The 25,306-nt window shown below is 43.3% G+C and overlaps 2 protein-coding genes across 11 annotated transcripts in view; both read left to right on the forward strand.

Annotated features, from left to right (window-relative positions):
• Nucleotides 1-1,001: 1,001 nt before the first annotated feature.
• On the forward strand, nucleotides 1,002-2,087 carry PTH (parathyroid hormone). Its single transcript, XM_002187533.5, has 2 exons — nucleotides 1,002-1,096; nucleotides 1,826-2,087. Exons 1-2 carry the CDS (start codon nucleotides 1,011-1,013, stop codon nucleotides 2,085-2,087), a joined length of 348 nt encoding a protein of 115 aa, XP_002187569.4. The 5' UTR covers nucleotides 1,002-1,010.
• A 4,428-nt stretch (nucleotides 2,088-6,515) lies between these two features.
• The window catches only part of BTBD10 (BTB domain containing 10), a 29,830-nt gene continuing 11,039 nt past the window's right edge, over nucleotides 6,516-25,306 (forward strand). Inside the window, exons 1-3 of one of the 10 annotated variants that reach the window (XM_030273091.4) lie at nucleotides 6,544-6,646; nucleotides 7,308-7,342; nucleotides 13,674-13,832. In XM_030273091.4, the coding sequence (XP_030128951.1) occupies nucleotides 13,732-13,832 (101 nt within the window). In that variant the 5' untranslated portion in view covers nucleotides 6,544-6,646; nucleotides 7,308-7,342; nucleotides 13,674-13,731. 10 annotated transcript variants of the gene reach the window in all.

A 25,306-nucleotide genomic window follows, 5' to 3' on the forward strand; every position in this document is an offset into this window, starting at 1 on the left:
GTGAAATGAAAAAGTCAGACACAGAGAACAAGAAATATCTTAAAGTGAATTCAAGTCCTGAATTTATAATCTTGTGTTGGATGGACTGCCAGGACCTCATTGATATGGTCATGTAAGAGACCGTGTTATAAATGCTTTTCTGACCTAGAGCAAAGCTGCAGAAACTATTGCAAAAAATGGCATTGTGGAGTTTTATATTGCTTAGGTTTCAGTTACTCTGTATCAAATTTCTTAAGTGGTAACAAAAAGATGCCTTTTCTGCCTGCCAATACTGAAAATCCAGACTAGAAACTGGTATTGGAACTGTGTTGTTTTTGCCTATTGTAGCATCATCAGTGGTAAATATTTTCTAAATATATTCCAAACGGCAGTTCTGCCAATGATGTAAAATTCAGAGGGGAAATGCAGGATTATCCCTGATAAAATGAGGGACTTAATTCTGATTTTTCTTCTGCAACTCAACAGGGACTGGGATAACTCAGTGGAGTTATGCCTTTATGCAAAATTGTCAGGGAAAGTGTCAGCCTCTTCATTCTAAAGAATGCACTGAAGAAATAGAGAAATAGAGAAAGCTTTATTCTATAAAATTTTTCATTTGAATAACTATACATAAGTATTTCCCTGGACTTGAAGGCTACAAAGTCATAATGATGATGGTGATGACAATAACAAAAATATTGGAAGACTGTGGTGCTTTTCACCCAATTATGCAAGAGATAGGTACCTAGATGATGATGATGATGATGATGATAATGATAATGCAGGGCAGCTAAAGCTGACCAAAGTTAATAGAGTTGCCCAGGAAGTAACAATAAGTTGCTCACAAAATGAGTATTAGAAGTAAATCCTTCATTTTCATTCCTTGCTCTAACTAGTTTCAGAAAAAAGATTTTTCAAAAACTCTTGTCTGATTTTTTCAACTTTTTTCCTAATTTAAATTTGTTTGGAACAAACAGAAATAACTTGAATTACAGACTTTACATGTATTAATTTTTATCTTTGTAGACAAAATGACTTCTATAAGAAACCTGGCCCAGGCTGCAATCATTTTATGTGCCATGTGCTTTTTTACAACCTGTGATGGAAGACCAATGGTGTAAGTATATTATCTCACACTAGATGGCTTTTGCTGCTCCTGAGAACATGGTTGCATGTGTGTGTGAGTTCTGTCCCTGCTTTTGAACCCTTTGGCCAAGCTGGCCAAACTCTGTTCTCTAGAAATAGCTGTAGAGATCCCAGACACTCTGAGTGTATATATTTTTTGAATATAGGCAGCTGAATAGAGGGATATAAATCATGTAAGTCTTCTCTTATTATTCGAATTGGATTAGCTCCATGTCTTGGGGGTCTACACAGGTGAACATCTTTTGTGCTAAGAGAATCCAGCTGTAACTCGCACTTAGGCACTAACATCCACCAGCTGAGATACAAATCCACAGGGAATCATGCTTCCTTAGCTCTAGTGATCACAGAAAACTACCACTGAATAAATGCCATAGATTCATTGATCACTTACCTAATATTGTAAAAGCCCTAAGCTCCTCTACAATAGCTGAACTAAATTATAGGAACAATATTGTCACAATACTGAACTACTTCCCACTTGCGATGCCTTCTCACTGATACATCCATTACCAAAAACAAATCACCACCTACCCTCCCTCTCTTCTCCAGATGTCATTCTGTGTCCTACAGATCAGCCAGGCAGCTCCTACAGCTATGTACTGTGATTCCTTACAAAAGTTCCCAAAGCTGGGCCTTTGAGGCGAGGTCTGGAACCCAAGAAGGGCTCCCAGGAACCTGTCTTTGCTTTGCTTTGCTGCAGGAGAAGGTCGGTGAGTGAGATGCAGCTGATGCATAACCTGGGCGAGCACCGGCACACGGTGGAGAGGCAGGACTGGCTGCAGATGAAGCTGCAGGACGTGCACAGCGCCCTGGAGGATGCTCGCACCCAGAGGCCTCGGAGCAAGGACGACGTCGTGCTGGGCCGGAGGCTGCTCCCGGAGCACCCGCGGGCAGCAGGGCAGAAGAAATCCATGGATCTGGACAAGGCTTACATGGATGTCCTCTTTAAAACAAAGCCCTAGGGAGAGCAGCCAGAGCGCTGTGTCTGTCCATGTGAGCACATGTCTGTGTAGCGTTGATCAAGTAGGGCATTTCATTCATATTTATTCCAACTGCAGTAAGGATTAAAGGCTCTGTTCAAGGCTGTAGTCCCTCTGAGTGAGACATTTCACAAGCAAATTATAGAATGTATTTACAGTCTACCCAGGACCACTGCTGGGGGCATTTTGGCTGATGTATCTTATAAATTGCCAGCATAAAAGGAAAAAGAAACCCAAATCAGTAAGAAAGCTGGAAAACCATTTAAGGCCAGTTCTACAACTCTTACATGGGCAGTATTTGTGTGTAATCACCAGGCCTGTTTGTACTGTTAACCAGGAGGAATAAATGCAGGGGAGACTGTCTCCAGAAAATGGCTTAGGGTTAAACTTTGTTTAACTTTGTACTAATGGAAATACATGAATTAAACCCACATCTATTTTCAGAAGAAGCCTAAAATCAGATTAACATTAATTACATAGCAAAAGCTGCATGATAATAATTTAGGATTAAAGACTGCAAACAGAAAAGAAATAGGATAGGAAAGCAAAGTTTAAGATTAAAGTACAAAGGGATAAAATTAAAACGAATTCTGAAGAATTTTGCAAAATACAGAAACGAAGGGAAGGTTTGATTGCCTTCCCCTCCTCCAAAAGATGAAACCCTGTAATTAACTGCAGAAACAGTGGGAGCAGAGATGGTAGAACATATGTAAGCATGGACCTAACTATAGAGCTGGGAAATGATTCTACACCAGACAATTACAACTGAAACAAAAATCTTGTGATATATACTTTTTGTCCCTCATTTTTTCTATAAATTATCTGTCTTTAAACTTCTATATGTTGTGCTAGGCCTCATGTGTAATTTATTTGTGAGACCAGTGGCTCTCATGAATAAAATTACTCATTTCTATACGCAATTTATTGTAGGATTGGCATCTCAGTTTTCCAGACCTCCAGAAGGAGAGCCATTAACATGCAGAAATCAACCTGGCAGAGGACCCATTAGCTGGAATACATTCAATCTCCAAGCAGGACTCAGAAAGAATTGTATAGGGAAAATTCAATCATGGCAATGATTTTAAAAAGCAGCAAATACAAAATTACTTTGCATGGTCTATGCACATATGTGCTCAGGAGTTTTAGTCCTTTCTGATGATCAGAAGGTGTTCCAGCAGGAATACTGGTGGGTGCCTCCACATTTGCCCCTGGCAGAGCTCCGACCCAGACGAATCGCTGCTCTAAGCCCAAGTGGCTGCATGGATGTTCCCATGCTGGCTCTCATTTGTCTGTTTGATGTCTGGCATGCCTTGGGGAGCCTCACAAACCCCTCCTAACTCCCCACAAAGAGAGCTGCTACCTGCTGAGGGCTCGAGATGTGTTTGGAAGCAGAGACCTGCAGCCCATGCTCTCAGCCATCCTTGCAGCAATGCAAAGGCCCTGATGCTGGGAGCAGACAGCACAAGGGTTCTGTGCCAACTGTCTGGTTGTAGGATCGAGGCCTTAAGGTGCACTTTCTATTTATTCTTTAATCTGGCATCTCTGCTAACTTCAATAAATAAAATTGCATTTTTGTACCTTTGTCTCACTTATATATTACCAAATAAAGTGGACCAAAAGCTCTTGGACATTATGTTAAAGCATAAGAACTGACTGGCCTGTGACTGTTTGGATATAATTTAGCATTTGGGGTAAGACTATTAAGCTATTTAATTTTATGACAGCAAAATAAGCCCAAAAGTAATGATGAGAGTAATTTTTATTTTCCTTCCCATTCTTCCTGCATAGAAAATCACAATGGTGGGTAAACAAAAGGTATTTACCAAGAACAAACCTATTTATGTCCCCTTACAATAATGACACATGCAAAAACTGTACAATCTTCAAGTGCCAAAATCATAACCTGTTTCATTTTGATCTAAACAAAAAATTCTATTCTCCAAACAACAACTCCTCCTAATATTCAGTTATCCAATAGATGAATGATGATTACACAAATATTTAAAATTTCTGTACACTTACAGAACGACTTTTGAGGACTTTTCAAAGACAACACAGTGGCAGATTAATTAGTGCTAGGTAATAGCCATTAAAAATTAGATGCAATATTAATATAATTACTAATTATCTAGAAAGTAGATTTGTTATGGCTTTTCAGCTTAAACCCCTGATCAGTGTAGCAGCAGTTAAAACAGCAAAAGGTTCAGTGTGGGGCAGAAGATGTTATCGAAAACATTTTAATACCAAAAAATGCCAAGATTTTTCTTCAGCTGGACAAATGTGCAATTTTGGTCATCTCTCTTTCATAGATTGAGGGGACCAGAAAGAGGACGGTGAGAAATTATAGGGCCACTGAAACATTTATATATGATAATAAATCTCATCATAATAAATTGTAACAACAGCAGTCAGAAAAGAAATAAAAGAGGCACAACCAAGGTATATCAAAGTTATATCAAATAACCAGTCTGGATGTGGCCTCACCAGGGTCAAGGAGAGGGGAAGGAACACCTTGCTTTATAATCTGACAAAGGGCTTTTTTGGCCTATTCTGTGCAGGTGCATATTGACTGTACACACGTGTTTTTTATAGAGTTCTCAGTGAAAATCAATTGTGTCTCTCACTGGTGACTTATTGGAAAAAAACCCCCACCAATAGCAATATTGATCCTCAGGGGAAGCTAAACAGTAGCACATGAAAAAAAAAACAATAACAAACAAAAAATAATTAAAACAAACAAACAAACAAAAAACCAACTCAACAAAATTTAGCAAAGCCAAAATCACAAGAAATCAAATAGAAACAAGACAGACTGTGAGCTCTGTAGGTAAAACCTCCTGCTGTCTGTTTGACTGATTTGTCTTTCCAAGATGCTCCTGACCTCACCTGGGGTAAATGCTGGTGTTTGGTATTGCTTGTTTCTCCACTGGCGTCTGCCTCCTTGCCTTGTTTGCACATTCTGACAGCTTTTGTGCCAGCTGCTTGCCCCTCATTGTTCTGCTGCTGGCTTTCTAGAACTGTGTGGTTTGTCTCTCTGGCCATTGTTAAAGGACAGAAAAGAGAATTCATTTAACAGATTCGTGGCTTGCTGTCTGTTGTAGCAAAGCTGCCAACCTTTATGGGGTATTCGGACATAGCAAAGGCACAAGTCCTCGCTCTGTTGCCCCCTCTTCCCCTCCTGTCCCCAGTGTGCACAAGGATTTCTAAAGTCCTTTCACCTGGCATGGAAGTTAAACCCTGCTTGTATTTAATAATGATGCATGAGAGAACATTTTGGAAAAAAGACAAATGTTTTCTTTAGATGTGAATCTATCTGGGGCTCACTATTGGGTTATTCTCCCTCCTCTGTGCCATGAGAGTGGGAAAGGTTTAGTGGCACCTGTGACACTTCAGTTCACTGAGGGCGCCTGAATTGCGGGACAGGATAGTTCTGCTGCGGTATTATGGAATGACAGCCACATCTACTAATTGTATTCCTAAACAGACTGCAGATTGCACAGACTCTGGATTTCCTCTAGGGCTCTATAGAGTTGTAATTTAAATCAGGAGTCAGTTTTAGGATGAAAATTGAGATACAAGAGACGTCACCTAAACTTTATTATATGGCAGCCGGCCCGTTATCATCCCCTCAGCGCAGCCGGAGATCCCGGCTCCACAGAGGAGATCCCGGCTCCACAGAGGAGATCCCGGCTCCACAGGGGAGATGCCGGCTCCACACAGGGGAGATGCCGGCTCCACACAGGGGAGATGCCGGCTCCACACAGGGGAGATGCCGGCTCCACATGGGAGATCCCGGCTCCACACGGGAGATCCCGGCTCCACACGGGAGATCCCGGCTCCACAGGGGAGATCCCGGCTCCACAGGGGAGATCCCGGCTCCACACAGGGGAGATCCCGGCTCCACATGGGAGATCCCGGCTCCACACGGGAGATCCCGGCTCCACAGGGGAGATCCCGGCTCCACACAGGGGAGATCCCGGCTCCACAGAGATCTCCGCTTTTCAGGGGAAGCCCGGGTCTACAAGGGAGATCCCAGCTCCTGAGGGGAGATTCCGGCTCCACAGAGGGAGCCCAGCTCCTCAGGGGCGATCCCAGACCCTCACAAGAGATCCCTGCTCCCCGGAGGAGATCGCGACTCCTCAGAGGAGACCCCGGCTCCCCCGCCCCGCCGCTCCCCGTGGCCGTCGGGCGGCGCTCGCTCTCCAGCACCGCCCTGGCCCCTCAGACCGGCCGTCCCCGCTCTCGGCGGGGAGTTGCGCGGGGCTCGTTTCTCGGTGCCTTGCTGCGCTCTCGGCTCTGTTAATTCCTTCCTCTCGCCGCGGTGCTTCCCGCCGAGTTTTTATTTACACGCTGCCGGTTCCTCGCCCCCTCACGGAGCCCTCGGCAGCTCCCAGGCAACGGCGTCCCGCCCCGCCCCGCCAGTCTCGCGAGACGCGGGCGCTGCCGCCGCCTCCTCCGCGGCGCGGGGGCGGCTCTCGCGAGAGGCGGCGGCGGAGCCGGGCCTGGCGGAGCGGCGGCGGGAGGCGGCCGCGGCGGAGCCGGTGAGTGCGGGCGGCCGGGGGCGGCGGGCGGGCTTCTGGCACCCTTCACCCGGTATCCCGGGGCTCCCCGGCGCCGCTCCCTCTGCTGCGGAGCCGCTAGGGTCGGACGGGATCGCCGGAGATCCGCCGGGCGGAGGGGGTGGCACCGGAGCGCGCCCAGGTGGGTCGGGAATGGCTCCTGAGGGAGGGCTCCGGGGCTCCCGCCGGCTGCCCGCGGTGTTCCCAGCCCAGAGCCCCGCAGAATGATGTGTCCGTGCCTCGGCAGCTCTGTGTGTGAGCAGGCTGGAGATCCTGGAGAATCAGGCTGCCATTCCTGCTTTTCCTCTCGTGTCGTTTGTTGGGAGCACCTGCAGCCGCCGTGAGGCCTGTACAGAAACACTGGTGTTGCCTGACAATTCCTCAGCAGTCATTTACCTACTCAAATGATTTCACAATGAGTTCAGTATCTCTCTAATTTTTCCCCCCGTGTTGCCGTATTTTATTTCTAGAAAATATCAGCTGTTTATATGATGAATCTGTCATAGTACAATTACTTGTTGCAGTAGGCTGTCGTTAGTTTTTTTCTTTATGTTCGCTTTTGTCTGTAGCTACTGGGTCTGCATCTTTTCCTCTTGATCTCTGGTCCCATTCAGTGTGTCACTTTAGAACCCTTTTCTTTCAGAATTTGGATCGAGCTCCATCACAGACCTCTCCCAGGTTTGTTCCTGTCACTTGTCTGGCTTCTTTGTCCAAAGGAGTGGTTGAGCCTTGTAGCTTTTTGTTCATTATTGTTGGCTGCCTCTTACAAATTCGAATACATGGTTAAAATCTGGCTTCTCAGTAGCCTTTTGACTGTTGACGCTGTTCTCCTTACTTCTGTTTTCCTATATTCTTCACGGATCACCTTCAGTGTTTCATTTAAAGAGTACTTAGCTCTGTTGTTTCTTCAGCTTTGTTGATCATTTCCCTGGAAGATGCTTTCTTTTCTTTTTAGATTTGCCAGAGAAACGCAGTGTCCCAGAGAAACAATTCATATTATCAGCCTCACTATTCAGAGGTCATAACCTGATGGTGCACACTTGTTATCTTTTTTCTGAGCTGAAACACGTGTCTCTGCATCATCTGGAGTCGTATACCTGGGATTTCTATAGCATGAACACAAGTACAGTCAAAAGGAACTGGATCATTTTTTTTCCCTTTTTTTTTTAATCCATTGCCCTGTAGCTAAGGAAGACTGTTGCACTGAGTTTGGCAGGTCTGCCAGTGTGTCTTGGACTGAGTCTCTCTCAAAACATCAGATATTTTATTTTCTTTTCCTATTAAGACCCAGATTGCCAAAAGCCCTGAATATTACCTCTGCATTTGTACCATTTCTGTCTCCAAACCTCATCATGCATCCTGCCTGTGCTTGTCATTGCCCCCTGTGCAGATGGTGCTGTTTGAGGCTGCTCTGGGAAGTGTTTTCAGCATGTTTGTGTGTTAATGCCAGGGAACATGGGGGTTAAGAAAGACAACAAGCTAAACAGCTTTCACATCCCACATTAAATTCCTTCTTGAAGCCCACTTTTCCTTTTAGGCACAATTGCATTTGAAAACGGTGAACAGCTGATGTGTGGATGACATTGTGTGCTAAATTAGTAACAGATGTCATCACTGTTGGGTTTTCTGTCACTATGTTATAAACTGTGTGTTTTTGCAGCTTGTGTGCTCCAGGCTGGGGCTGCATTGTCCTGTATTCATACACAAAAATCAGAACCTCATTCTGTGTCAATTCCTTTCAGCGCAGTTTTCCTTTAGCAATGTTGCTTAAACCTTGGCCTGGTGCTGTTGCTTGTCAATGAAGGCATGTACCTCTTTAAAATATGTATAAAAGCTAATTTAGACTTCATTTCAGGCGTGAAAAATTGTGTGTATGAATTTTCTTGCTCACTGAGATGTGTTGTCACTGCTGGGTACAGCCATGGGTGCAGACCTTGCTTGTTCCTTTGGGAAATCCTTGCTGCTCTGGTGCCCTGCATCTCATCCCTGGTGTGCTGGAGCCCTGTGCCTGCCTCTCTCTGTGTGTTGGAGGCCACCAGGGCTGGGGCCAGTGGCAAGGAGTTGGGCTCTGCTCCCTTTTCCTGCACTGAGAGCCACGATTCTGCTTTTGGAGGGAGAAGTTGCTCCATTCACTGGGCTTTTTACAGGTGGAGCTGGGCAGGTTTCACACAATGAGCCCTAACTGAGGGGGAGTTGGGAGTCACCTGCCTCTTGTTTTTTAGGCTTCCAATGTCAAATAGCTGTTCTATGATTGTGTTCCCTTTAGGAATTAAAAAGTTAAAGCTTGCAGGCTAGTCACTAGATATCTGTTGTTCGTGCTGCTGTAGATAGGAATACCATCAGCTTCCTGTGATTGCTCAGGTTTTTTTCCCACTTGCTCATTAAGAAGAGCTTCAATCCTGACCTGCTGTGTTAATGTTGAGCCTCTATTGCAGAGGATGTCTCTGAGCTGTGCTTTAATCAGTGTCAGTTTGATAACATTTCAGTGATGATGATTTATAAAGCTATTTTATGTGGCTGAATTGTGACTGATGTCTGCGCTAGTTTGCAAGAAACTCACTTGACAGGTATGGATTTCCATGGTATGTGGTGTTTGCATTATGAGCATGTGTCCTTTGAACTGTATTTCTTAATTAGGATGTAATGTCACCATGCTTGCATTCCTGGTAAATCTGACTTGGAAGTTCCTTTCTGTTGCTGCTGCTTTTGTGCTTTGATTACTAGAGGCAGTGAAGAGCAGACAGTCACCCCTTACAGAAAGTCTAAATATTTAATCTGACTCTTGAGGTTTCTTTGTCACAACCTATGCCAGGTTTTGTCCTTGCTGGCAACTTGTGTGTTGGAGCTTCCCAGTTATACTGGGTTGCCTTTCCAGTGCACTCTGCTGAGGGAGCAGGTTAGAGCAGAGGAACTTCTGAAACCTGTCCTGCTTTTGGAAATGCTTCTGACCAAAGCTCAGAGCTGAGTTGAAGCCTGAAGTGCTACATGTTATTTGAATGTTGTCCTCAGTACTGACAGCAGGAGCCATCAGATCTTTGTTCTACCCGATGAACTGGTGGCCAGAAGATATCTTAGCCCTCTGCCTCAAAATTGCAGGGTATGGTAATCATCATTTTTAGTAAGACTCCAGATTTTTGCAGCCTGCAGGTATTCTCAGCAATTAAAGTGTGACTAGCTGGCTTGAAATGCATTGATGTTGGTTTTGATTAGCTTTACTTCTTTGCTGAAAGATATCCAGAGAGCATTTTATAACCCCTGCTGGCCTGCAGTGCCTTGAAAAATGCAAGTCCTGCATCTCATGGAACTGCTTGTCCACTTTTGTCCAGCACTTGATGTTGTCTGAATCTTACTTGATCTGTTCAGCAACTTTTATGCATTTCATTTGGTCACGGCACATAACTGAATATGCTTTTAAGTATTATTTAAAATAATCTGTCCAACATCTATCACAAATTGGTGTATGATACATCCTTTCATAAGCTCCTTAAGTAGTCTGTAAACACATTAATTACTGTGTTTTGCAATGTCTGGGGTGGCTCTACCACATTGACTTTTAACTTCTCAAACCCACTGGGTCTTTACAATTCCCTTGTATTTCAGTTGCCTACAACTTTCATAAATTAGTGATGATTCTGGCTTCAAGTTGATGTTAGCAAATCTGAAGTGTTCTAGCTGTCTCTGATGAAAGCTTTGAAAATTCAAGTCTGCTTCCTGATTTCCTATTATTCCCTGTGTTGATTCTCTGGAGTATTTGCTTTCTGCAGAAGGGTATGAAATCACTCTTTACACCTGGAGAATTACTAATTAGCTAATCAGAATGTCAACCACTTTGGCCAATATGCCAGTGTTGTGTGATCTGATGAGGGTATTTGGATTTGATTCCTTATTTCATGTGCTCCCAGTGCCTTTTCACCTTCACCAGCATTTCAGATGTGGTTCCTTATTTTCATGGAAGGCTTAGAATAGTATTTGGGGCCAGGTACTCTTGCAGGAATGTTTTTTGTTTTTTTTTTTTTTTTTTCTAGTACCCAAGGTCAGAATGTTCCTCAAAACATGCTTTGTTTATTGCCTGCAGTGTGAATCCATGCAAAAAAAGAAAAAAAAAGACTCAAAAAACCCCACCAAACCCAAAACCTAACCACAACTGAAACATTATTTTCTTCTGCAGGAAAAAGTGGGTTTGCAGAAGTGCTTAAAAATTAATCAGGATGACTTGTTAGTTACTTCACAGAGTTTATGCAGCATTTTCTAATTGAAAAAAGAAACTCTTTTTGACAGAGCAAAACAAAAGAGTTCTTTGTTTATAGTCTTTAGTCTAAAGGTTTGTTAAAACTTAAAATTGAGAAGTCAATTTATTTATAATCTGCACAAAAGCACTATCAGCAGTGGTCAAGGAGAAAAATTTGGCTGCGTTACAGCAAATTGTTTTTTAGAGTAGTGGTAATTGTTTAGATCCAGTGGAGTGGAGGATGGAGGGAAGATTATCCATAGTGTGACATGCTTGGAACTAAACAAGGATGTAGCTTTGGACACTTGGGATTGTTTCCCTTCTTTTCATAGCTGTGCCCTGGATCTGAGTTGGGTGCCAGCCTGGCACTTCATCAGTGACACTGCTGGGGTTTCCTATGAGCTGGGAGAAGGGAATGCTGTTGTTCATGGGAAGCAGTTCCATTTGTTTGTTTCTGTCCTTCTGTGGCATCCCTTGTTTTTGAGGGCCTCAGCATGGAGCTGCAGAGCAAAGCACACAGAGGAGCTGATCCTGCTCTGAACAGGCTATTTCCTTGAAGTGTGTGTGGACCTGCATCTTCCTGTTGAATTTTCATTATAAGATGGGGAGGAGGCAGAGAGTGTGAGACAATTCAAGGAAGTAGCTTTAAACTGGCCTTTCAGCTGCAGTTCTCAGAAAAACAGCTGCTTTTGCACATCTTTTGAGTACAAAGGCTAAATTCAAATATTGGCCTCTATCAAAAGAATCAGAACTGGGTGCTGAGTGCCTCTTTGTCCTAAGGCACCTGCTTTGGTGTGTACCTGAGAGGGGAGGTGTCTATAAAGCTCTTAGATGGTTTTAAAGGGAAGAGAGGGTTTGTGGGAAGAAAGGAAAGCTTCTAAAGAAAGGTGTGGTGCTCCATGAGCCCCGAGCTGCTGTGGTGCTTTGGCAAAGCCGGGAGTGGATGGAAGCAGGCCCCAGCAGGGGAGGGAGCTGGGGGTGGCACGGTGGGAGCTGTGGTGTCCCTGGGACATTGGCAGAGGTGGGAGCTGTGGTGTCCCTGGGACATCGCTGCTCCCACCTCTGTGTTCAGACACTGCTGTTGCCACGGGCAGCAAGGCTCGCTGTGTGGCTGGCTGGGGAGGAGAGGCTCAATCTAAAGAACACAGTTTGTTTCAACTCAGGATACAGAGTGTCTTTGTTCTTGTATGGCTTGTGTGCCTGCTATTGCACCTCAGTTGGGAAGGACTGCTCGTGGATTTAGAAACCAGCCTTCCTTCTCCTAGTCTCCTTAATAATACTTTTCATGTTCTAGCACAACAGGTTGTAGGGTTCTTCTTGTTTCTCCTGATAAATGTGTATAAGATCCTACAGCCTTCTCTGTGTGATGTCCTCACACATTGCCTGTGGTTTGCCAACCTGACTTTCCAGGTAATACACAATGAAATGCTTATCAGGACCTTTTTTTTTTTTTAATGAGAAACCCGAGTATTTCCTGTAATTTTAAATAAAATGTTTTTTCCTTTTCCTGACTCTATGTGGACACCTGACCATAAGAGTCTTCCAATCAAAGTGCATTTCATTATAGAAACTATAACAGGAAAAAGACCCAGCCCTGTGGTGGAGACTGTATACTTGTATTAAACCTGTTTGCTTGGGTAAAACTGAACATGAAAGCAAAACTTGGATGCAACCAACATTTTTAAGAAGCTTGTTCTCTTCTTCCCCTGTAATAAAAACTTTTGGGTCTAAATTTAGCTAGGAGAATCTAAATTTGCCAGGAGAGCTATTCCATTTTCCATGACTTAAAGCACAGTTTATTTGAGAAGTAACTATGTTTTAAAGAGGTCTCAGTTGCTTTGGGACTCACTTCCACATAGGGTAAGTTTCGCTGAATGTAATACAAGTCTATTAAGGGCGGTGTGAGGTAGAGAGACAATGTTTCTACAATATGTAGCTTAAAATTGTAAAGATGCATAATAGACTTCCCATTGCTTGGAAGGTTTATCTATCTGTAATTCAATTTTTTTCCAGATGTTGTGCAGTCATCAGCTGCTCACTTGTGGCTGCTTTATCGTTTTTGTAACCAGATCATGCTGAATTTTCCAACTCTGTTGCTACAAGTGTCACTTAGAGGTATGATTGAACACCAGTCTTTGGAGATTGGCTGTCTGCTGACAGTCCCAGAGGGGTTTGAGCTGTGAGAGAATTCTAAAGGGAGTTCAACATGGCATCAGACCCTACTTAAGGAAGGGTAGTTATTGTATCTATTTTTATTATGGTTTTGTGACTTCTCTGCAAAAGTCAGTGAAACTGGACCACATCGAGTGTTTCTAAGGATTGCTGTTGATTCCATGTTGTAGTGAGGACTTGCATATAAATGTTAATTCTGTTTTCCTCTTGGTCAGCCAATCAAATTGTAAAACTGTTGGTCTCTGTTCTTCACTTGGGATACTCCTTTGAATTAACTTTATACATTTGAAAGAAAATCATGTATGTTTGTCTTGTGTTTTATAACCAGTGACTTTTCTGTTTGGACACAGTGAATTTAACTGTTGCAAAATTTAATTTGCCTGCCAGCGTTTATAGAACTATATTTTTTATAACAAAATACTCTTTTTAGTGCAGGTATCAGGAAAATGTGTAAAATACTATTGTCATGCAATTTCTGCTTCAGCGTATCCTGTTTTTCTGTAATCTGCATTTAAAAAAATCAAAACCTAACAACACTAAATTCTGCATGTCTGACTTTTTTTTCCTGTGTGGCATTACTTAAAGGTAAACACTGCTCTCTTAATGTAGGTTGTGAGTGCTGCATGTGTGCTTTTCAGAGCAGTAGTGTGAGGAAGCTGGCAGTGGAATGGCAGGACGGCCTCATCCTTATGACAGTAACTCCAGTGATCCAGAGAATTGGGATCGGAAATTGCATAATAGACCTCGTAAACTTTGTAAACATTCAAGGTAGGTGCTGTGTCCCATCTATTGCATCTCAAAAACTACACTCAAAGTCCATCCTAAAGGCTACTGTATCTGGTTGTGGCAAGTCCTGTCATAAACGTTGTAATTCTTCTTCAAAGGAATGCTTCTTAATTATTTTAAAATATGTTTTCTGACCTGATTTGTCAGCTTCCCCAATCTGTGCTTAGATTTGTTTTGCCATGGGTTGAATTTTAGTCCTTTTTTTTTAAAAAGGAAAAAAAAAAGCCAACCAAAAAACCCAAATCTAAATTTCTTGTGTGCATATCTAAACACCGGTTTAGTGATTAAATATATGATTTTTTTGGGGATGCTTGCTAGGAGTTACATCTCTAAGATATGTGCAGCTAGTCCATGGTGAGAACTAATAGTTGCTTGCATGCCAATATCACTCTCTGTCGCACTTTCTTTGTTAAGCTGTGTGTCATATCTTGCTTTTGCCTGCGTCCCTCACAGTAAGAATGTTTTTTTTTAAATGGTTCTTGATTTGACAAAATGATGAAATTAATTAGTGTTTTTCCAGTGTACAGTGTTCAAAAATGAACTAAGCAAAGCAGTTAGTCACCTTGCAAATGTATGAGAAGAAACATATTGCTGGAAAGATATTTAAGCATCCAAATAAGTGTGTATCTTTCAAGTACTTTGCCCTTTTAGAAGTGCTAAATATAACTGAAACGTCTCTGTAAATGAACTAAAATTGTTAGTTATTCAAGCTTTCCTACTGGCAAGATGATAGGGAAAGCGCTAAGGAGCATATTCAATACCAGCAACTCACTTCACATTTTACTTATATAGGTGCAGAACTGGACTCAAGTGTTGTCCAGAGTGTTCTCTAGGCAATTAATACTGTGGGTTATTTTCCTGCCATGAATTCTTGAATGATTGTGAGAAATTCAAGAGGGCAGGACAAAAGAATGCAGCAGTAATTAAAAGGCTCATGGGGAGACCCATGTAATTAGAGGCCTGTGATGTAAATAATGGAGTGGTTAAGGCAGACCCGAGGAGGGTGGCTGGTGCTGCAAGTCAGGGTAGGTTTTGTGGGGTGTAGCTTTATGCAGCTGATGTTTCTATTCAAGGTAGGTTTGGGGTTGTAGCTTTATGCAGTTGATGTTTTTATTCAGGGTAGGTTTGGGGGTGTAGCTTTATGCAGCTGATATTTCTGTTCAAGGTAGGTTTGGGGGTGTAGCTTTATGCAGCTGATGTTTTTATTCAGGGTAGGTTTGGGGGTGTAACTTTGTGCAGCTGATATTTCTGTTCAAGGTAGGTTTGGAGTGTAGCTTTATGCAGCTGATGTTGTTATTCAGGGTAGGTTTGGAGTGTAGCTTTATGCAGCTGATATTTCTGTTCAAGGTAGGTTTGGGGGTGTAGCTTTATGCAGCTGATGTTTTTATTCAGGGTAGGTTTGGGGGTATAGCTTTATACAGCTGATGTTGTTATTCAGGGTAGGTTTGGAGTGTAGCTTTATGCAGCTGATGTTTCTGTTCAAGGTAGGTTTGGGGGTGTAGCTTTATGCAGCTGATGTTTTTATTCAGGGTAGGTTTGGAGTGTAGCTTTATGCAGCTGATGTTTCTGTTCAAGGTAGGTTTGGGGGTGTAGCTTTATGCAGCTGATGTTTTTATTCAGGGTAGGTTTGGAGTGTAGCTTTATGCAGCTGATGTTTCTGTTCAAGGTTGGTTTGGGGGTGTAGCTTTATGCAGCTGATGTTTTTATTCAGGTGCTGGTGTCTGGGGGGCAGCTGATGCTGCTCTGTTTTTAGGATTCCAGTGTGGCACAATGGGTAGGACAGGGCTTTGTGTGGGAGTGAGGGCTGGGCAGTTCCTGCTGAGCCCAGTCCAGGTGGTTCAGCTCTGAGCCTCCCATGACCAGGGGTCTGGAATAGCACCTAAAACTGTTTCGGGTGATGGGGCTGTTAGGAACTGAAAAGGGCTCATTAGCAGCTGTGGTCTGAGGGGATCTGACACCTGCAAACACCCGAATTCAGCAGGGAGCCAAGGACACGGGCCTGGCTTGTCTCCTGCCAAGGACAAAGCCGTGTTTGTCACCTGTCAAGGACATGGCACTGCCACCGCAGGGAGAGTGAAGAGCACAAGTCTCCAGCAACATCATGTAGTCGGGAGGGCTCTTGGGTGGGCAGTGGAGTTACTGCAAGTCTGGTGTCAGCAGTGCAGAATTGCCTCTAATCAACATCTGCCCTGAAGGTCCAGAAGCTTACCGAGTATCTCCTGAGACAGGGAGAACCCAGAGGTTGAAGAATGACTTCTGGATTAGTCACAGAAATTATGGTGATGAGCTGTAGTCAGCAGGCAAGTTTGAAATAAAGTATGTGAGCTGGAAGCTGCATCTGGGTAAGTCCAACCCAGAGGAACAGGACACATGTCTGACTGTGTGTTGTCTGGGGTGGATTATCTGTGCTGGAGAAATGTTTCAATAAAAAGCTGTGCAGCTTTCTGCAAAGATTATTTGATGCAGGGAGGATTTAGCTCAAGGACATCCATGGCCTGTGCTTTTCAGAAAAGCTGCTGTTGATCATTTCATGCAATCTGAATTCAAGGGTCACACATAAAAAGGTAAGAAATCTATGCCTCAAAGATAATTGCAGCTATTGGACATATTTCTGGCAAAACACAATTTGTTTCCGATGCTGAACAGCATTTTTATGGAAACTGTATGCTAGGGATATAGTACTCAAGTTAACATCTGATCATTTAAATTTTTTTCCCCCAAATAAAGTGTATTTGGATATTTTTGAGAATGAGAATCTAAATAATAGTTTGCTGTTGTAATAGAATAAGGGATAAATAAGGATAAATATTTTGTTACTTTATTCCTTTGAGATACTGGATTACTTCAGAGAATCTAATTACTGAAAAATGGGGTACTTTATTCAAAAGCCTGAACAAAATAATTGGGTTTTGTGTGGCTGAATATGGACATATTACTATTGCTCCTAACTTGACACTTTTTCCTCCAGACAAATGAAAGTCTATGTGAAAAATACAGTATGAGGGGAAAAATGCATTTAGAAGCATAAGTTGTAATAATATAACTAGAACTGTTATGTTAAAAGGTTTGAGTACTCCAGTCTTGTCTTACTCAAAGTACACCTTGTTATGATTGAGAAAGAGAATATTTCTGGTTTGGAAAGCATAATGGTGAAATAAGAGCTTTGTAATAAATAATCTCAACAAAGGAGTAATACAGGAGATAGATTCTTAGCTTGTCACTTCTTGGTACTTTGGAGTATTTAATCCTCTGGCCTTAACATTCTTAAAATAGCTTAGATAATTTTCTTGACTCATAGAAAACATAATCTAGGGCTGTGAGCAGCCCTGTGTGTAGGGCTTGTATGGCAGCAAGGAAAGCTATGGGTCTGTTTGGGGCTGAGGACATGGGGCAGAACTGGCCAGAAGGGACTAGATTGAATCCTTGTACACATCAGCATTATATCCTGTTCTTTTTGGTTTAGTGAGTGTCCAGTTTTATAAACCTGCCAAGTTGTACTGTTTTCTCTTCTCCTGTTTCTTACTTGTTCTGAGATGGGCAATGGAAGGGAAAACTCAGAAGGGAGAGATGTGGAAAGTAAGGACTAAAAATATAATGCATATGACCCCTGGTATAAATCTGCAGAGCCTGTCAGGATTAATTTATATGGTGTTAAAGATGACTAAATAATCATACAAACACTCTTGTTAGTCTAAGCTATTACAGAAAATTCTTGCAGATGCTTTTTATTTAAGTACCTGAATAAGAGGAAGAAAATGTTCAGGAACCATATGTTGAGTTAACAGGGGTGAAGGTTTTAATAAATGGTTTCTGAATTCATATTTTCATTATTAGGTGTTGCTGTTCTGTACTTTTTATTCAATTTTTCATCAGTTATTAGTTTTTTAAACTAGTTTCATTAGTTATTAGTTTTAAATTACATATAATTTCTCTATAGTGTTGGAGTTTTGGTTGTTGTTGGAAAACTTTAATTGTCTTGCACTGAGTGCTTTTTCTAGAGTTGTGGTGAAAAACCTTTGGCTTAAATTTGCCTCTTGAAGATTTGTCCTGGATTTTTCTAAGTCCGCTTCTGTTTAAGTCCCTTTTGACAGTTTCTTATTTGTTCATTCTGTTTAGATATTATTAGATCCAAAGTCTTGCCTGCACTACTGCATTTATGAACAAAATGTGACTCTGCTTTGATTCTGTTGCCATGACTCTTGGATCTTTGAAAATCTTCAGTTGCTTTTTAAATCTCGTCCAGAGATGAAGAGTTGTTGTGCAGATGCTAAATGCTGGGATTTTTTTCCCCCAATATTGTTTTTGCCTGCTGGGAGAATGCATTCATGGGTTGTGAATGGAAGGACCACACGTCTCAGCATTTTGTAAATACATGAAACATACATGAACACAAGAGTTCCTTTCTCATCTGTGGAAGGATATAAGAATGTATAATCTCTTTTCCACTGTGGGGCAGGTTTTATTTCTCTTCTTGTGATTTCTGCAGTTGAACATTTTGCAGCATGGGGCAGGCCTGCACAAGGCATGGCATGAAAATAATGAGCCCCTGATTTACCAGGGTCTCAGGTCATACTGTGTATCCCCTGCTTTCAGTCACTGCAAACATGCCTAATTGCAGCCTGGCACTGCCAGATCAAAATCTCCTCATCTAGGCTTTGTAGGCACCAGGATGGAAAGCCCTCAGGAGAAACTGAGGAAGAACTGGTGTTGGAATTCAGAAAAATGGGTTGCACTCAGTGACACCTTCCAAAAACACCAGTCTGTTAATCTTTTGCAAGGTACCCGGTGTATAGTGAGTGATCTTAGAGTTGTGAGGACTGAGGTTTTGATTTCCTTTTTGACATCCTTCATGTCTACAGTGACAGCTTATTGACACTGCTGAGAAGGGAAACGTAGCAACTTCCAGGGCAAAAGCACACTCTAAATCCTCCTGAATAGCTCTTCAGCACCCAAATTGCCTTTCCCAAATGTTACTGGATAGTATTTGTGGTGGACTTTAGCACATTTAATTGGAACACAAAGCACTGTAGAAGTGAGTATACTCAGAACTAGAATTTTTATGGACAAATCTTCATTGTTTGTACCTCTGAGAATGGAAACTGAAATGGCTACATAGTTTGTGTTTGGTCCTAGTTCTTTTGAATTTGAACTTCTAAAACTATTTTTTAATAAATGGAGACCCTTTCCAATTCTAAGGAGGATAATATTACTCTGGGTTTTAGTTTGATTTTTATTCAATATCCATGTTGAAAATGCAGCAGAAATTGGTATATAAATAAAGGCAACCAACGTTCTTTTATGAAAGTCTTGTGTTTGGGAGCTTGGTAGAAGTCATAAGGTGTGAATGTGTTCCCTCCTAAAGGTTAAGTCCTTGCTGCTTTAAGAAATCCCTTTGGCAACTGAACACTCTACTCATGAGATCCTTTCCTGAAATGGAACTGCATTACTAAGAAGTACATTACTCACGGCTGAGAGAACCCACTGAAGACCAGAATTATGTGAATATTAAAGAATTTTTGAGGGTGGAAAGTGTTGACAGAGTTTCTGCTTTGAGCTGAAGGAAGATCCTGTGGCAGCCCCCAAATTAAACCATGAGAATTCTTTCTGAGGGCTTCCTCACATGGAGCCCCAAGTCAAGGATGGCTTCTGGATTTTGTCTCTGTAAGATTTTCATGGGTGTGTGTCCTGTCCTGAGAGATGGTTTTCTGGGATTTGGGATCCAATCCATGCATGGCATGTTTTTTCTACCTGATGTAGGAGTAAAGAAGAAAACACATCCTAATTCTGCTTTGGAGAAGAGACTCCATTTAGGGAACCAGGGTACTTTCTCTTGCTGCTGAGGGACTGTTCTATTAGAGGCAAAAGCTGCCTGAGAGAGGTTTTTCCAGCATGCTTTTCATGCAGCTTATTATAGCTATGTCTTCTTTGGCTTATATTGTATGGAAGAAAGGGCTTACAAGGTTGATGGTTATTCTTCCCCTGCAGCATGGGGAGGGTGCTTGTGTGAACCATCAAAAGATCCTAAAACCAGGAGAAAATTCACTGGTTTGGGTAATTGAAATTGTACGAGCAGAAATTTTCCTTCCCTGTGTAAAGAGCTCACTCTTCAGCCTGGAGTGCCGATGTTCTCCTGCCTTTCTGATCACAAGTCTCTTGTTTTTCCTACTGACTTGCCTCTTTATTAGAGCAGTCATTTGCTGAACAGTCCTCCTCATTTCTTCAGCTTGCATCATGTTTTAATTTCCACCCTGCAACATCTTGATTGTTATTTATTGTAGGACTTTTAAGCTATTCCTCCAGTGTATTGTGACTCCTTAAAACAGCCTGCAGACATTCTAAAAAGAATCATTTTAAGAAAGCTGTCTCAGAGTGCCTAGTTATCCTCCCGCCAAAAACCTTTAGAAAGTTTTACTGAGTCGTGTGTTAATTTGCTTTGTTGCTTTTAGTGTTTGGTGGGCCTGCCTTGATGATCTATTGATGTGAAAATGCACTGATTAATGTAATTATAAACTAACCATGTTTAAGTCATTACAAAGAAGAGTAATTTTTCCCTAGCTTAAACTTGATGGAAAAGGGGTGCTTGTAGTTAAAAAATAGAGGTTTTGCTGTCTTGTTTTCAAAAAGCTCTTGCTGTACCTGCTTATGAGCTCAGTGTTAGGTGCATTCATTTTAAATTAATCCAGGCAGACATCATGGGAGCAAGTCGGTACATGCCCTTGTGAAAAATGCCAATCACTTGGTTTTTAAAATTTTAAAAGTTTAATAATAATAAAATGGTTATAAAAATAGTAATACAATTAGAGTAATATAATTTAGAGTTAGGACAATTACAAGACAATAAAAAGCAAAGAATTACGGATGTCCGGGTGCTCTCTGACACTAGGTCACAAAAAGCATCCCTTGTGAACAAAGGAATAACCTTAAAAGCAATAGGCTGTTGCATATTCATATATCTCATATGTGATGCATAAATTCCTTGCAAATTAAGAACTTTTCTGGTTTTTGTCAACTTCTTCCCCTTAATCCTGGTAGTTCCGTAAAGACAGAGAAGGTGGAAGAATGTTTGTCTTTTCTGATGAGGCAGTAGCTCTTTATGGGCCCCAAGTCACTGTCATCTCTGTGTGAAGAGTTTCTTGATCATCTCATCTCTTGCTTGAGCGAGTAAAAAAAAAATCTACATTGCAGAGTTTCTATTTCAACATTACGTTGTGACCTAAAACTGCATTTAACACTCTACTTAAGAGAATTTAATACACATAACTTTCTAACATTACACATATAATATTCATTGTAACATTTGCGAAAAGCCAATCACAAAATACGCATTTTTCACAATCTGAAACTCGCGTGGCTTTGCTGTCGGGGCTGATTGCGAGACAGCGAGGGCAGTGGCGGTAACCTTGTCCCGGCGGTGCGGCGGTGCCGGAGCCCGGGCAGTGACGGTAGCCTTGTCCCGGCGGTGCGGCGGTGCCGGAGCCCGGGCAGTGGCGGTAGCCTTGTCCCGGCGGTGCCCGGGCACTGGCGGCAGCCTTGTCCCGGCCGTGCCCGGGCAGTGGCGGTAACCTTGTCCCGGCGGTGCCGGAGCCCGGGCAGTGGCGGTAGCCTTGTCCCGGCGGTGCCGGAGCCCGGGCACTGGCGGCAGCCTTGTCCCGGCCGTGCCCGGGCACTGGCGGTAGCCTTGTCCCGGCGGTGCCCGAGCCCGGGCAGTGACGGTAACCTTGTCCCGGCCGTGCCCGGGCAGTGGCGGTAGCTTTGTCCCGGCCGTGCCCGGGCAGTGGCGGTAACCCTGTCCCGGCGGTGCCCGGGCAGTGGCGGTAACCCTGTCCCGGCGGTGCCCGGGCAGTGGCGGTAACCTTGTCCCGGCGGTGCCGGTGCCCGGGCAGTGACGGTAACCCTGTCCCGGCGGTGCCGGAGCCCGGGCAGTGGCGGCAGCCTTGTCCCGGCGGTGCCCGAGCCGGGCGGGGCCAATGGCGGCGGCCCGCGGGAGCCGCGGGGTCACACCGCACGGCAGCCGCGCAGAGCGCTCGGCTGAGTCAGGCTCCGCCAGGAGCCGCCTCGCTGCCAGCCGCGCTCCGCGCACTGCAGAGCCGCGGGCGCGTATCTTGGAGGGGGAGGATGATGGAGGGAAAAGTAAAGCTCGCTGACGGTGCCGTGAACTACTGAAGAAACGATGGAAATATCAAATATGCTGAACTTCACAAGTAATGCCCAAGGATGCTGATCTGGCTTTCAAAGCTGCCTGTTTGGAAGGAACGGAATTCCTTTGTGCTCTGATTCCGAAATTGTTCCCGTGCTTCTGTGTTTCCTCGCTGATAGACACGAGAGGAAGGTGCGTATTTGTTAACGGGAATAACGTGTGGGCATTATTCAGGAGAAGAATGAGGAAAAGGCGAAGACCTGTCCTTTGTGTGCACAGGTCAATTGAAATGTCTGCTGCTGACAAAGAACAGGCTTGAGGGGGAGGAAGAGGGACATAAGCGCTGTCGTTGTGTAAGTCCTGGCAGGATGAGCAGAAGGGATTTCTTCTAAAGCCTCGGAGCGTGGCAGCTGTAACTTAGTGCATAGATAAAGCTCTATAGCTTGATTCTACAAGTGTTGATGATGGGAAGCACCATAGCAAAGGGTGGATCTAAGTTTATATTTTAAGGCCAGTTAATAGAAGTTTTAGAAGATAGATGGGGGGTGGGGGGGAAGAAGGGTAAAAGTCTTGGTTAATTTCCACTGCTGTGTTCTTTTCATTTATTTAATGTTTCAGGGTGGGTTTGGGAGCAATAAGTATATTGGTTAAGCACCATAATTCTGTGTAGACATGAGCTGGTTGTATAAAACAAGTATATTTATTGGCAGTATTCGGTAGGATGCCCATGGAATTTTTATGTTGGAATACATGCTAATTGTTTTGGCAGTAGGATTAATTCAGTCTAATGACTTCTTCTAATAATTAGTAATATATTCAAAGCAATCTGTTGTTATGTATAAAGACAAACTGAAGCTCTCCTTCCACAGATGACTCCAAAGCATCATTAAATTGAAGAGCATTTACATTTTTTAAAAACAGCTCTTGGAAGCATTACCAGTATGACAAGTTGCCATTTTGATGGTACTTTTTTCCCTTATTCACATCATATTAAATAGATTTGCTTAAATAAAACCTTGAGCCTATTTGGTTTTCTTTATGAGGCAACTGCTTTTAAAGAAAATGCCTCATTCTCTTACAAATCTCTTCCTTGATCCCTGTCTGAGGGGGAAGATAATTTCTATGACTGACTTAAAGTTCTTGAATGGGTGTAGTGCACATGCTCCAGTGCTCCTTTGAAACCAGGGAAAATGAGTATTGAATTTGTGAATATTGCCAAAATACATGAATATTCATACTTGTTTGATTGTTTTGGTTTGGGTTTATTGGGGGGGGGGGGGCGGGGACGGGGACAGGAAGATGTTTCTTTTTTTCCCGGTAGGAAAGTAATTGATAAAGCAAGATGTTCTTCCCTTTCATAAACTTTGGGTACTAGGTGTCCCTGCATATATGGGGCGTTTTCCAGCTTTAGTGAATGAAGAGACAAGGATTTAAATGGTGTTTTCTTTGTTCTTTTTCCTCTCTTACACTTTTAAATTAAATGCAATGTGTCCTTCAGCACACAGGAGAAAATTCTGCTTATGGGTTGGTGATGTGCCTTTTGGCTTCCACAGCTCAGAATGCAGCTGGTGGTCATCAGCTGAGGAATCCATTGAAAGCTGACTTTGCAAACACTTCTTTTCAGGGTGAGATGGTCCTTGTAGCTTCAGATCTCTTTCTTGGAGGCTTGAAGTAAGGCTCTGTGGAGGCTCCACTGGGTGCTGTGGCTGAGATTTCAGTGAATACAGCATGGCAGCCATGGCTTCCTGGCACTTGGAACTTGAAGCGTTCCACTGCTGCTGGAGGAATCTTGGTGGTGTATCTGGTCTGCTTGGTGCTTTGTGGACCACAGGAATTCCTGTTTGCCTGTTCTTCAAATGGGGCAGCTCTGCTTTGGTCAGTCCCATGTCCACTGGTGTAGATTGGTAGGAAGCTGCAGCAGCACGGCTGTGGGACTCCCAGTGAATGCCAGTTTGTCTTGCCTTCGTAACTGGGGCCAGGTTTGTGCTTTGTCCCTCACATTGCTGGTGAGCCGTGAAGGCTTTGTGTGCTCCCTGCAGAAACAACCACCTGGCCTCTCTGGCTTTATGTTACCAGGGGAGAAGAGGAGGTGACCAAGTCTTTCTATCAAATAAATCAAAATTACTTGGTAGCTCTGATGTCTTCCTTTTTCTTTGAACACTTGCAACTTCTTCTAAAGCCTTTTTATAAGAAGATAAAAGTCACATGTCTTTTTTCATATGTACTGGCCACAAATGAGTTCCTTTTTCAGAGTAACAATAAAGCAGCTGAGGGACACAACTTTCCCAGTCGGGTGTCGAAGGGTAAAGCCGATGCCTGTCTCTTCTGACATGCTGAGCTCCACCTCTGTATTTTCTCTTTGTTCAGATTTAAGCTCCTGTTAGTTTTCTTGTTCATTGTAGAGCAGAGTTGTACTTAAGGAGTAGCATTGATCTGAGTGCTCATACTGTTGAATACATGGAACTTCAAGTTTGTCAGCTACACATCCAACAGATCAAAGAACTATTTTTTGTGAATTGTGACTCAACAGCGATGAGATTTAAGACTGACATTTTAGATGGCTGTTACTAAGATGAATGAAGATTCATGATTCAGCCAGTTGCTTTCTCAAGCCATACTGCTTGAATTCTCAAAACTCTTGCAATTTTGGCTTACGTCTTGTGACTAATAGATGATGCGTTGGTCTCACAGTTACCATCAATCTGTACATTAAAGGAGGAAAGTACAACATAGGAGTAAGCAAATGAGTGCTGTGGCCAGCTGCAATTTGAACAGCCCTTTGAAATTATTTGCTAATCTGTCTGTTTCATAAATAGTTGATTTACTATTCAAGGATCGTGTCCTCCTCCAGCTGGCAGGCTCTGCCTCTCTCCTGTGTGGTGTGCTGAGCTGAATGGATGGCCCCAGCCCGGCAGGGATGGCCGTGGCTGGCAGCAGGAGCAGGATGGATAATGGCTGAGCACTGCCCCTCTCCTCCAGGCTTGCTGGCTGCTGGCAGCAAAGCAGAAGTGCCCCAGTTGCCATTCAGGGAGGGGCAGCTGTGCCTGCCCTGGCCCTTCCTTGGGGTACGGCTCAGGAGGAAGCGTGGTGCCAGCTGAGTCAGTGTCGCTTCCTGTAGCACCTGTTCTTATCAGCTCCTGGAAGAGATTATTAACCAGGCTTTGCCCTGCTTCACTGGGAACTCTGAATCACTGCTTGGAGGGTAATGGGGCTTTTAGATGGTTTTCTGGATTAAGAATCACATTTTAATTGCCTTCTCTGTTAAAGAGGAATTCGTGTTTGCTCTGCCAAAATGTGTGATAAGCCTGCATCCCATTAC

The sequence above is a fragment of the Taeniopygia guttata genome, chromosome 5 (assembly GCF_048771995.1).
Source record: "Taeniopygia guttata chromosome 5, bTaeGut7.mat, whole genome shotgun sequence".
NCBI classification, from domain to species: Eukaryota; Metazoa; Chordata; class Aves; order Passeriformes; family Estrildidae; genus Taeniopygia; species Taeniopygia guttata.

Bases quoted from the DNA above. Each gene is read 5' to 3' on its own strand.
- PTH (XM_002187533.5), top strand. From the start codon at position 1,011: ATGACTTCTATAAGAAACCTGGCCCAGGCTGCAATCATTTTATGTGCC. The intron at 1,097-1,825 runs GTAAGTATATTA...GCTTTGCTGCAG, and splicing joins TGTGATGGAAGACCAATGGT to GAGAAGGTCGGTGAGTGAGA.